The sequence below is a fragment of the Lygodium microphyllum genome, chromosome 26 (assembly GCF_053477565.2).
Source record: "Lygodium microphyllum isolate KBCC chromosome 26, Lygodium_microphyllum_v1.1.10, whole genome shotgun sequence".
In the NCBI taxonomy this organism is placed as follows: Eukaryota; Viridiplantae; Streptophyta; class Polypodiopsida; order Schizaeales; family Lygodiaceae; genus Lygodium; species Lygodium microphyllum.
This window is the reverse complement of record NC_141160.1, coordinates 12,920,480-12,934,600: the sequence shown is the minus strand read 5'-3', so window position 1 is coordinate 12,934,600 and position 14,121 is coordinate 12,920,480. Positions and strand designations below refer to the sequence as shown.

The following is a 14,121-nucleotide window of genomic DNA, read 5'->3' as shown; positions in this document are numbered from 1 at the left end:
TTAAGAAGAAGAATAATAATAATAATAATAAAGGCTAGGGTTTTCAGCTTCTATATTGTGTGCATTCCCTATGTGTTATGTGTCTTACAAGAGCCCAAGCTCCCTCTCTCTCTTCCCCATCTTTTCATGGTATCAACAGCATTCAAGTGAGGAACTATGAGGTGCAAGCACAAAGAGTCTTGCTGTGGAGTAGACATGTAGAGATCTCTCTCATATGATCTCCAATTGATAAGCCATTTTTGCAATCTTGGAGTACTCAAGGGGATGTTACAGACCACTGATCTATAGCTATGTAGATGAATTTGCACTCCACATGCGTTTCAATCTTCATTCAAGAATTAGAGGCTATTTATGTGCAAATTTGGTAAGGTACACAAACTCAGCAAACCTCCTCATCTCCCAAACACATTGAAGTGTTAGGTGTGACAATTAATATTTGGAGACTATCAAACATTACAAGTGTTACTTAGGATATGCTTGTGTACTGAGTTTGGTGTAGGTGATAATACTTGAATTAGAAGGTTATTGTAGATTTTTGGATTTTACTATACAATGTCTAAGGGGTTTAATCAGATTGTCAATAACAAGCTTGATAAGCATAACTTTCATGATTGAATATTCAAATTGACCAATTTTCTTATGGGTAACATTATTGGGACTATGTTGAAGGAGATAATGTTGAGGTTCCAAAGTTATTAGAGGAAAACATTAGGGCCAAAACACATAAAAAATGGGACTTTTAATAATCAATGGATTAAGAAAAGGGCCAACGAGATTTTACCATGTGTGTAAGACTATGGTATTCTTGTATTTTTTGCTTTGGAGATAGTAGAGTTCGTTCTTAGCAAAGCCATTGTAGGTTTGTTTTGAGTTGAACATTATAGCAAATATATATTTTTGTTAAAGCACAAGGAAAGTTGAAGTAGAAGATTCGATTTCAAGAGATTTTATGAAAGGGCATGTGTTTGGGAGGGCTTTCAAAAATAATTGCAATTAAATGTCCTCGAAGCAGAGTGCTATAGAAGAAAACATCAAGAGATGTTATAATAGAAAAACATTAGAATATTAGCACCATAAGCATAATTGAAATTATGAAGTGAAGAAAAGGAAAGTAGACTATAATACTTAAAAACGAGGAGTTTTTGACTACGATATTAGTCGTTATGATTATGTGGTATGGGGGGTGAAATATAGCACCAACCCACAGAAAGGAGGGGGTCGTGGGCAACACTTATGTGATGTTTAGCAACTTTTACCAAGAGCTTTAGCCGAAGGGAGGGGACCATATCATAGTGTGAGAGAATAATTTTTCAAGATTTGTGGCACGGTAAAGAAAGGTTGTGGGCATGATGGATGCCATGAGAAGGCCAATGGTCTTGGGAGCATGTAGGATGAGAACACTTGATGGTAGCAAAGGTGGTTCTACATAGTGATGAAAAGGAAGGGAAGGAGTATTAGTCAAGATAGGAAGTGGGAGGTGGGAGAGGTGACTAAGTGTAGAAATCAAAAGTGTGAGGCGGGAAGGCAAGTATTACAAATAATCCCAATTATTTTTAATCAAATGGTAATAACAATAAGGTGATAATGATAGTAATTAGAGAGTACAACTGAGAATAATAAGGGAATAGGCTTGATCTTGATGGGTATCTAAGGGAATAAGACACGTGAGAATGAAGAGGGATAGTTTGTGTTTTATAAAAAACAAAGAGGGAGGGGGGAGTTGAATTGAATGTCAGGTAGCTAGAATGGGTTAGTTAGATTAGAGGAATTGTGATTGAGCATTGGTATGTATAAAGGTTTAGTCAAGGCTAGTAAGAATATAGCCAAGCTACAAGAATGGTGTGTATCTAAACCATTCATATGTATTTCTTTGTAGGCTATGTAGATGAGGGTAAGAGTGTATATGCATTGCATGTACATGTACATATGGATATTTGTGTGTGTGTGTGTGTGTGTGTGTGTGTGTGTGTGTGTGTGTGTGTGTGTGTGTGTGTGTGTGTGTGTGTGTGTGTGTGTGTGTGTGTGTGTGTGTGTGTGTGTGTGTGTGTGTGTGTGTGTGTGTGTGTGTGTGTGTGTGTGTGTGTGTGTGTGTGTGTGTGTGTGTGTGTGTGTGTGTGTGTGTGTGTGTGTGTGTGTGTGTGTGTGTGTGTGTGTGTGTGTGTGTGTGTGTGTGTGTGTGTGTGTGTGTGTGTGTGTGTGTGTGTGTGTGTGTGTTACAAGTGTATATCCATTTTTTTCCGATTCATATATGTTTATGTGTGAATGAACATGTATGCATATGCATATATGTGTATATGCATCCGTGTATTCATGTGTTTGCACATATACACACATGTATATATGTGCATGTACATTGTTCATATATATTTCGATAGTCTATGTACATTTTTGTGCTGTTTTAGAGTATGTATACATTGTACGAACATGTTCAACCATTAAAATAAGTTTAATTAGAAAAGAAATTTATCTTTCTCTCTAGGAAGAGAGAGAGAGAGAGAGAGAGAGAGAGAGAGAGTGTGTGTGTGTGTGTGTGTGTGCACGCGCACTTAATTTACGTACGTGTGTGTGTGTGTGTGTGTGTGTGTGTGTGTAGAGAGAGAGAGAGAGGGAGAGAGAATAAATATAACCCCCCACTCACCCTCAAGAGAACCCTCTTTATTTCTTGAATATTAAACTTCTCCTCCTTGTGCCATATAGGCTTGGGAGTCTTCTAATTCGTTCGAGATCCCCAAGCCAAACCTTCAACTAATATATAGAAAAGATTCTCCAACCAATAACTTCAACCTCCCAACAAATGAATTCCTTTACAACAAAGCACACATGCTCACCTTTTGCTTATAAGCTACTCAAGACAAATTCATCATTGAGACTTGAAAGAGGTGATTCCTCTTTTGGAAGATGTAAATGCTTCAAACATTTAATATATTTCTTATTTTACGCATTTTTTAAAATTGCTTACCTTTTGGCAATTCAATATTGGAATGTCAAGGAGAAAAGACAAGAAAGAGTAGAGCAAGGTTTTGTACTCAAATGCAATTTCCACTCAACTCAAGCTCAATCAACATACTTCTACCTATGAGTAGCACTAATGGCTACATTTGCTATTCATGTTTAACACTTAGTAACAAGTAGAGTAGCTTATGCTTTTATTTCATGTTTGTGTTTGTTGTTATACATCCCTTTTATTTCATGTTCATGCATATTTCTTGATTGTTGGTTTCTTAAAATAAATGTTTGTGGATGTGTAGTGTTTGTTAGTCATGATAATTTGACTTGCAAGATGTGATAGTGATTTCCTTGAGCAGCACCTTATAAAGTTCACCTTAGTTTGACTTATATAGAATTATAACTTACAAGGTTTTCTGTACATGTGATCCTCTCTCAATCTTTATATGATGTAGCTTCATATAAGGGTGATTTGGAGATTTCATAAACACTACTTGATTCATTTACTTGTACATTTATACAATCATTAGTTTTAGGTCTCTAACACAACACACACACACACACACACACAAAATGTGTGTGTGTATGTGCATGCATGCATGCACACACACACATACACACACACACACACATGCGCACACACACGCACATACATACATTCACACATATATGCATGCATGTATGCATGTGTGTGTATGTGTACACACACCTGCATGTGCATGTGTGTGTATGTGTACACACACCTGCATGTGCATGTGTGTGTATGTGTACACACACCTGCATGTGCATGTGCACATAAGTACATATGAGAAAATTGGAAATATGAGTGTTAAACATGTAGAAAATTTTGTGTATTTGTAAATATGACTTTGGTGCATTTTGATGTTTCCAATAAGTAGTCATAAGGGCGGAGAGAGAATAAACTTGACAACATGGGCATGTGAGGATAAAACTTCAAATGAGATAGTTATAACATGTACATAGAATGTTGGTTTTACTTGAAAGTATTTAATTTTGTAGCAAACCAGTCAAAAGATTATATAAGTCCCTAAGAAGGACCATTCTATTTAGTTCTTGGGAAAAAAGGACCAATCTATTAAGGTCAAGTTAAACACTTTACAATTATCGTATCTTATGTGGACAAAAAATATTGGAGAACCTTTTCATGACTTCAACAACAAAAGATAAGCATAATGTGAGTGATATGATAAGAGCTTACATGATTAGACACTTTGAACATGATCATCATGAATGCCAGTAATTGATGTTTTTCAATGCAAGCAATTGAAAGTACACACCAATTTCGGTAGTGACTTGAATGCAATTCCTATATTTGGATCTACTATCCATATATTTTCAATGCAACTCATTGAATTTGAACTTTTGTATCTAGAATTGAAGTCAATACTTTGAAATTCTACAATGCTATATGGGAAGGGCTGCACATGCCGAGGCTCTCCATTTGAACATAGTTTCATGTTTCTAAAATGATGCAATCTAGCCATGGTAACATTGCATATACTAATGGCCAACAAAGAAAAGAAAGCAACCATTTTGAAGTAAAGTGCTCATTTTTCTCAAACAAGAAACAATCAACTTAACCAAGTTTAAGATCCATGTAAAGACTTGCTAAATGACTAATTTATTGTGCAAATGATTCTCATAATGTAGTACCGTTGAATGTTCAATAGGGACAAGTGGAATTCAAACGTCTCCCAGTCTTCCAACACATCCTTGTACACTGTCACACCGCTTTTGTTGGATTTGATCCACATTGACTTTAGAGGCTTGGTATCTGTATCCTAGATAATGAGATATGCAAAGTGGGGCTGGGTGGATGTAAAAAGTGTTGCATCTGTGGCCCAACAATTGCCTAGATGATTTTAGATGCATTGCATCATTATAGGTAGTGAGGTCCACCACTAGGAGTGGGAGCTGCCCTTAGTGCCTCAATTACATGGGAAGGAAAAGATTATATCTCTCCATCATGGTGCGCACTACTTTGGTATCAATGGTGACACTTGAATAATCCACTATTTTCTTTGAAATGTTCTCTTTCACTTTCCACATCATCCATATGTCATTCTTTTTATTAGCTTCACAAGCACTAGGAAAAAGTGGCATAAATGCAAATCGACAAAGCAAAATTTTGCTCAAAATCCCTTGAATATTTTTAGTAAGTATTACAAAAATTAAGTGTTGTTAATACATATTGTGCTAAGAGTAGTTTTTTCTAGAATTGAGTTTAATTTTGTTTAGTGTGCATTCCACTTTTCAGCCATCAAGGAATGTGAAAGAGAATTGTTTGATGTAGACTACTTACTTCTCATTGTATAAATGCTCCATAATGCTCTTAGCTATGTATATACATGGGAAGAAAGGGGTATGGAGGGCATGATGTCTTTGGTTAGAAATGCCTTATGAAGTCCGAAGTAGACTTTGAACGCACTAAAGACAAACAAGTGACTCTCGCTCACATGATAAGCCACATGCACATGCGTATGGTATGTGTGTGGCAAAAGGACTCCTTGATATGATTAGTAATATCTAGGCCTTCCACACACTTCTAGTATTCAATCAATCTATTATGAGTTGCTTAGGGACTTTCTTTATGCTTTTCTTGATATTATAATATCTATAGTAAAGTAAAGCAAATTTGTGAAGATGATGTCAAACAAGTTGAAATGCTCCACTAAAACATAGCAACATTTGCTCCCCCTTAAGGGAATAAACAAAAGGTTTTTGTAATCCTTTTCTAATGTAAAGCATAAAAGAGGCTTTATCACCCTCCAATTTCTATGAAACCAAAATAGAATTCAAACTTTCAACAAAAATGTCCAAATTCAATGCTTAAAAGACTGGGTCTACATTTTTAGGGGACGTAGAACTTTCAACCTTTCTAGAGGATGCTATGCTTTATGAGAGTGATGTTGAGATGTAGTTCCCAATGAATCAAATCAATTGAAAGAAAGACACGAAAAATTATGTTTATGCATGGGAAGTGTGATCAAACCAAAATTTCCTATATGTCATATTTGTGCCATTCAAACATTAATGATAATAACAAGTGGAATACATGGGGACAATTGGTTTAACTTTTCACTTGAAAAACATCAAAATGTGGGAAAGGAAGCCTAATTAGTCCCAACTTCAATCAACTCATTACAACAATGATTAGTCATCCTGTCCTGCTTGCTTGCCATGGACTAAATGTGCATTAATGTGACTTGACTTAAATGCATGTAAAAGACAAGCCATAGTGAGCATTTTGGCTTTTAGGACACCCACTCATGCTTCCTAACAACTATCTAAATATCATGCACAAACATGTTTTGCAAGGGCCACATGCATTCAAATCAAATGAATGCAATACTTAATATTACAATTTGTCTGTAACACATAATATTAATAAGCTTTGTGTTTGTGTAATGATGTGGATTACCTTTAAAAACATACCTTGTCCAAACTTCATAGTATATGAGACTACAAGGCTCACATTATGTTTACCTTTCAATGTGTCATGTCCTGTCCACAATAGCATTCATTTTGTTACATAGAAATGATGGATTAAGATTACCACACCAAAAGAATAGAGAACATAGTGCCAATTCAGTATCCCCTAAAAGGAGGACTATGCTTAAACCATGTATATGCATCATGCAATATATTTTGAGTAATGACAAATGCATTTGTTGTAAGTTGGGCTAGGGTATATGAATGCACTTCGTTAATATCAAGATTTGACATATGAAGCTTGTGAGATGTTGTGAAGTAACATCAATATGGTTCATAGATCATCTTAAAGTGCAAAATCATTTTTAATGGTGATAGTGATATCTCACAAGTTGCAAGAACTAATAAACACAAAACTCATGACTTCTAAGTTGGTGCACCATGAAGTACCACAAATCCTTAAAATATATATTTAGACTTGCAAGAACATGTAATGTGACCCATTTGGAAATGTGGTCTAATACATCCTCATGTGTGTGAATGTATCAAATATGCTGCAAGAATATGCAATCTAACCAATGTGGATAGTGTTTGTATGCATGTTTGCATCTACCTAAATGTTTCTAGTGCATGTATGATGTATGCATGTGTATGAATATGTGTAATATGTGTGTGTATGTGTATCATAGATGCAACTATGACTAGTTTAATTAGGTATGATACTAGTTATCACATCTCAAAAATGCCCTACACAACATACATATATGGTTTTATAGAGAATTGGGTGTGCCCATTATTGAGGTGTTAATCATGTATACATTGTGTCATTGTGGTGAGTAAAGCTGAAAGATAGGCCTGAATTATTGGCACATCCAAATGTTGGATGAATAGCCTATGAAAAAAGCCGAATAAGATACCATATGGTTGCGACTTGGCACCTTTCCATTTGCCTTCTCTCTTGCCATTGTTATGGCGTATTTAATACCTTCATCAAAGAGAGGAAAACCACATCTCCCACCTTGGTTCATAGCCAAACCTCATGCTTCCCACCTTGGGTCATATTTAAGAGCCACAACTAAAACCCCTAGCCATTAGCATCACTTGGTATACTTCACTAAGTTGTCTTACCTTTGAGAGAGAGAGAGAGAGAGAGAGAGAGAGAGAGAGAGAGAGAGAGAGAGAGAGAGAGAGAGAGAGAGAGAGAGAGAGAGAGAGAGAGAGAGAGAGAGAGAGAGAGAGAGAGAGAGAGAGAGAGAGAGAGAGAGAGAGAGAGAGAGAGAGAGAGAGAGAGAGAGAGAGAGAGTAGGGGGGTGTAGGTAAGGATATATGTATATAGGGGTGTAGATAAACACTTTCAAGTTCAATGTAGATTTTTCTCTTCCATTCTCTTCTTTCATTGTAATCTTTATCTATGTTTGTGTTCTTCTTCTATTGTGCACTCCTACAGCCACATCTTATTACTTGAGGTATTTCTTAAAAGCACTTGGAGCCTACAATCACAGAGAGAATTTCCCTCCATATTACTGAGCTTGAGAAACATAATGCTTACAAACCTCTAGTTTGAATCACTCATTGCTACCTTAGCCTAGTTAAGAGCCATTAATATAGAAAAGGTTAAATCCCAAACCGAGAGTATATAGAACCTCAAATGTGGCTTTGTTGGTCTAATAATAGAGATATATAGCCTCCACACCATGAACTAGGACTGCAAGACTTGTCAAGTATAGTGCTCAATGCCCCTTTTATCATGAGCATCTCATAACCACTATCTGTGAGGCGTTATATGGCTAGTGGATCCACTATCCAACAAACTAGAGCTTTGGCACATATGATGCTAAAGTGATATCCCCTTCTAAATCACAAAGAGTAATAAACATGGACTCTACACTAGATGTTGCCATAGAGGTAAAATATCTAGGAGAATGTATTGGCCAAAAGCATGAACAAGACCCAAAAATTATGAAGGACAAATGGCCAAAAGTGACCCAAATAATTGGACATAGCTAGAGCTCCTAATGTCCTTGACTGACATAGTGTAGTGCTTACAAATAGGAGATAACCAAGACCACTAACATTTACTCACCCATTAGGGTTGTAAAACCAACCACATAGTTGAGAGGATCAGAATCCATAAGTTTATCGAACACAGATTGCTACCTTTCTAACTAACAACATGAGATGTGTATGTTGATTTGACTAGTGATCTCAACTCAAAAGCCTCCAAATGGAGAGAGGGTGTTCCATTAGCTTGCTGAAGTTACTCACTTAACTTGACACAATTTCACAAACTTGGTAGAAATCCATTAGTAGTTCATTGATGATAGACCTTTTCTTTCGCTTGATCTCTTTGAATTTAATCTTTCATGCTTCACTCATGAAGAAAAATGGAGGGGTCCACCTTTGCTATTGACCTATCGGGGGCGTTGTTCACATTGCAAGTGATAAATCATTAGTGTAGATTGGTCGATGTACATAGGGAATGACTCTAAGGGTCATGCCACACCTAGGTCATGATTAGACTTTTCTAAGGTCCAAGAAGTGAAGTTAGTCCAATTTATATCCAGCATGGGGCTTGAACAAGGTGCTGTCCAATGCAACTTACGTTACTTGCTATGTGCCCAATAAGCATAGCAAGTATTGCGTGTGATATGATGCTAAGCTTGTGAACGCTAGCTTGCGTTTCCGTTTCCCAAAACGAAATCGCGAAAGACACCAAAGAATTTAAAAAAAGAAAAAGAAAGGATGAAAAGACAAAAGAGAAGATAAAAGAAACACGTTGAGAAAAAGGGCCTGGTCAAACGACGGGCTGAGCCCTCGCGCGAGGGCACACAAGGGCGGAGGTTCGGCAACGGGCCTACAGGTTTCCATGAAAGGAAAGGAGGTTCAGCCGCAGAAGCAAGAAAGCGCTGAGGTTTGGTGACGAACCTAACGGTTCTGCCAAAAAGAACAGAAGTTTGGTACCGAACCACCGGCTGGCGCTGCTGTCACGGCACCAAGATTAAGGTTTGGTGCTGAACCTAGAGGTCCATGAACCGAACCTACTGGCGTGGTTCGGTACGGAGTCCTTTCTGTCTCTCTCTCTCTCCCGAGATGGGTCTGTCTGTGTCTGTCTCTCTCTCTTTCTCTCCCTTTCTCTCTCTCTCTCTCTGGTTCGTTCGTTCCGGCCCGCGACTACACATTCCTTCATGAAAGTACTTCATTTTCTAGTTTCTCTTCTCTTTTCTGCTTTATTAATAGTGGCAGATAATCTCCGTAAGACGACATAGCTGATTGACAAGCCTGATGAGTCGATTCCTTCTCGTATTTGAATCGAATTACCACCTCTGATCGATACTCGTCGACCATCGCCTGCAAAAATAGAAAGCATCATCTAGTTCATCGTCATCGACATCATCCTCATTATCAGCAGGAGCAGCAGCAGCATCTTCATCCGCAGCAGCTCGCATGGCAGTCCTCGACCACGACCACCACTGGCCTTCCCTCCCCCCCATCCGCACAACATCGGCCGCCTCCAGCCGCGTCAGCTGCGAAACCCTAAGCCTCCCATGCTCCCCTCCCTCCCGCTCTCGTCCCCCCTCCTCCTCCGCCAGCCCCTTCTCGGCCCGCAGCCTCGCCCGCTGCAGTCACAGCCGTCATTGCTGCCATCGCTCCAACATCGGTACTGCCTCCTCCAAACCCCCTTCCTTCCCATCCGCCGATGCCTCACCGTGCAGCGCCAGTGCCCCCTCCACCGCCACCTCCAGAACCTCCCAGTTCTTCTCCCACTGCCTCCCTCACAGGGTGTTTCACACCACGCCTTCCAATTGCTTCAGCCCAGCCTCCCACACCTCCAAAGGCGGCAAGAAATCGGCCGCAAGGATGCTTCGATCCATCATTGGCTTCAGCCCCGCCGCCATGAATCAGTACTCTCCATCTAAGCTCCAATTCTCAGGCACCATATCTCCTTCAGCCAGCCGCATGCATGCGGCATCCGGCGTGGCACCAAACCATTCTGGCCCTCTCTTACGCAGCAGCAAAGGGCACTCAGCTAATCTGTTCACCATGATTCCTGTTGAGATGGTGGGAAAGAAGAAGCCTCCTGATGGCTATCAAGCAGAGGAGCCTACGTCGCCTGAGGTCACATGCATGGGGCGAGTACGGAAGAAGAAGGCTGCCTTCCTCATCAAAGACAATCTCAGCGCGAGAGGCAAGCTTGGCAAGGTAAAGAAGCTTGGTTCTGATTCACCTCTGAGGAATGAATTTAATAAGCAGAGTTCTTTTCATGCATTGGATGGATCACCTAAGATGCTCAGACAGAGATCAGGAAGGAGGGCATATTACGATCTTCATGGCTACGATGATGCGTTGCGATCAGAGCCGGCCTTGTCTGATGAGCTGCATAAGCCTCTTGAAAGCCTGCATCTGGATGTTCTTCCAACATCATGCACTAATGTTGAAGATTCAAAGATGGCCACAGAGCTTTCATCTACCAAAGATACACCAGTATTGGGATCATTGAATAGTGACTCTGTGGGAGTGTCTGATTCGGAAAAGCTGCCTGAGAAGCAATCCATTGTGCTAGATTGGGATGTGCAGAACTTGATTGCAGTTTCAGGTGACCAAAAGGCAGGTGATTTGCAAAGGCCTGATGTAGCGTACATTGGTAAGAGTGATCCTGCATCCCCCTCAAAAACACATGATCGGTCCTTGGAGGATGCTAAATCCACTGTAAGGGAGGCAAAAGCTCAGACAGCAGGAGACGTTATTGCAGAGAGACGTCTATCTGAGATACCTCCACCAAATTGTCTCCTCCTCATGAGGAACAGAAGCAGCAGCCGATCAACAAGCAGAAGTTTTCCTTGACTTGTTAGCAGTGCAAGTTAAAGCGGCAACTGCAAAGGGGATCGGTTCCATTCTGAGTGGGAAGGAAGGAAGGTTCAAGTCTGATGTTCCATACACATGTGAATATGGGTCTTTTTTGATGCCAGATGCTCCTCTATGGATGGTGGCTGGTATAGAGGTTTCTGGTCAGCAAAACTATGTTGTTGGGTTTGCCTAGCAGTAGCATTTTTTTGGTTTTCCCTTTGCCCTACTGCAGTTTTGAGTAATGAAAAATCAATGCCCTAGCGCTTAAGACATTAGTACTTGCGCAAGCCGGTGGTTTCAGCAAACAACCCTATCTATGCCATCAAGTTGGAGGAGGGATAGAGGCCATAGTTCATGTTCTGATATCTGGCATCTTTGCATGGGATAGATTTGATCAGGGCAATCCTCAGCCCCTCAGAGCCAAAAAGTTGTGTATTGTCTACCTGGCAGGACGGCTGAGGTAACATTTGGGCAATGATGTTTTGGAGAATAAGTTGCTGCTGACCAGATGGGTTGATTCACATTGATCATAGAATTCATACTTTTGGAGCGATTTGTACACGTGGATTTTGCATGTATAAAGTGCCTGCTTAGTCCTGTGATGGAATTGTGATCTTGGGGCATCCAGGATGGGAGAAGCGGTGTATTGGTCATATGGATATTAGAGATAACATCTAATTGTTTAGGGGACAGTTTTTTACTCGAGTCAGCTGCTAAGGGCACACAACATACTGTACAGTAATGGGAATGTGTTTACTGGTAATCGACATGACAGGTATGACAATTAGGCTTTTGATGCACCCTTTCACTTGAGGTGCATTTTGAAAGCAAAGCCAGCCAGCTCTGAGCTGAGTCAGTAATGTAGAAGAGAATAAGAAGTAAATGATGAGCGTGTCTCTGTACAAATCTCAAAACAAAACACAGCACGCAGAAGATTTTGAGAACATCCTTTTTTTTCCCCAATTAAAATTTTGGGACCATTGTGCATGATTTAGATTTTCGTATATTATTGGAATTTGAGAATTGAGAGTGGAATGTCTGGAATCTGGATGGGCTTGAAAGTTGAATCTCTTTCTTTGTGTGGAATACACATTTGTCGGTATACCGTATGAGAGAGAGAGAGAGAGAGAGGATAACGACACTTTTTATGTTAAATTGTAGGCTGGCCTCTATCAGGCTCTGGGCACTGGGGCAGTCTTTCGAGAGCATTTACAACTCACAGATGTGATGCAGTGAGTGGTACGCCAGCATTTTGGGTAATTGTCTGGTCGGACTTCAAGATGGTTTTGAAATCGAGCTGTGGGTTAGACAGAAACCCACAGACGGACAGGCCTGAATTTCAATAATTGGGTCGTCAGGCGCACTAAATCTCCCTGAATCCTTTACCCTTTGCAGCACGTCAACAGAGTGCACAGTTTTGGGCGTCTCTAGGAAGACTCTGGAGTCTAGCCTTGACTGTCAAAACTCTTTTGACCTGGGCTTTTGGCTTAGACCAGTTACACACCAGACTATGGATGGACACGAGCTGCAAGTTGTCCATTGCTTTCTTTACACACTAAACTGCGCCCATATAATTCACCAAAAGGGGGTTGGCTCATTGGTAATGGATGTGAGGTGTGAGGGGATTGGTGGGGACTTAATTCTTGCCAGTCCCATGGCACTTTTTCCGAAAAAAAGGTGGTGTTGTCTTGTACATTGGGTGCGGCCGATTTTTAGGATGGGGGAGATCCCCCACCTAGAAGTGTCCGCCAACTGCAAAAATCGGGTCCAATGACCTTTTGACACGTAGGGCAGCAGTCCCCTCTTTTTCCACCTCCTGTCCATCCATAGCCCGGTGTGTAACCGGCCTAATTTGAAACTCCCCAACTGCACTTATTTTCATCTTAGGTTGGTTACACACTACCATTGCTTGCCCAATTTGTGCCCAGTTGGTGGGCATAGGAAAAGTTGACTTGGGCAGTCACTTGTTGCCACTTGCTTACACACTAGGCGGCGGACACTTTTCGTGGTCAATAAGTTTCTATCCATTTTTTGTCCCCAATCGTTTACACATTGGCACTACCTATGCATCGGATACTTCTCGAATCACATGTGAATGAAGGGATGTTGTGGATGATCATTATTGACATAATAATAATTATTTGAATACTTGACTAAACACAATCATTGATGCCATATTTATAATTAAAAAATCGACTAACAAAATTAAAAAAAAGTGGATCATCAAATTAAAAGCATTACAAAACATTAGAAAAGTGACTAATAGAACTAAAAGCATTACAAAACTTTAAAAACTAGCTAAAAGCATTACAAAACTAAAAGCATTAGTAATGAACAAGAGAGCAGGGGAGTCGAATCCCTTCACCATACTGTTGAGGTATGGCTCTACTTAGTTCTTTGCAGAAAGGTGGAAAGAGGAAAATTTTTTAGCACACCACCCATCTTTCCACCTTTCCACCTGCACTGTAGATGCTATAGAAATTTACTCACTATTGTCTTCGTCGTCGATTTTCTCTGTAGAGTCAAAATCACCAAAGATTTTTCTCACATTTACGTTCTTTCTCTCTCGAAACATGGCTCGAGCAATGTTGTCTCTTCGAGATGCCCCTCTAGGATGGCTTGCCTCCTGTGTTGGCTCCGTTGCTTAAGCTATTTGTATTGCTTGCGTGGTACCTATGTTAGTTAGCATAGCAATCTCTGTTAATCCATTCCTCAAACTATTTTGCTAGTCCGTGTCTTGACGAGGTGCATTACGCTCTCTGTAAAGTTTCATTGTCGCTCCACGTATCCATGCATCATCAAAACTATCTCCATGCACAATGCATATATTATGTAGAACAAGACATGTTGCCATCATCTTCGAGACATTTGGTAAAA

At 40.1% G+C, this 14,121-nt stretch overlaps 1 protein-coding gene across 1 annotated transcript; it reads left to right on the top strand.

The window, feature by feature from the left end:
* The first annotated feature begins 9,510 nt into the window (after positions 1-9,510).
* Positions 9,511-13,316, top strand: LOC148012999 (uncharacterized). Its single transcript, XM_087668266.1, has 2 exons — positions 9,511-10,599; positions 10,696-13,316. Exons 1-2 carry the CDS (start codon positions 9,844-9,846, stop codon positions 11,239-11,241), a joined length of 1,302 nt encoding a protein of 433 aa, XP_087524392.1. The 5' UTR covers positions 9,511-9,843; the 3' UTR covers positions 11,242-13,316.
* Positions 13,317-14,121: the final 805 nt, after the last annotated feature.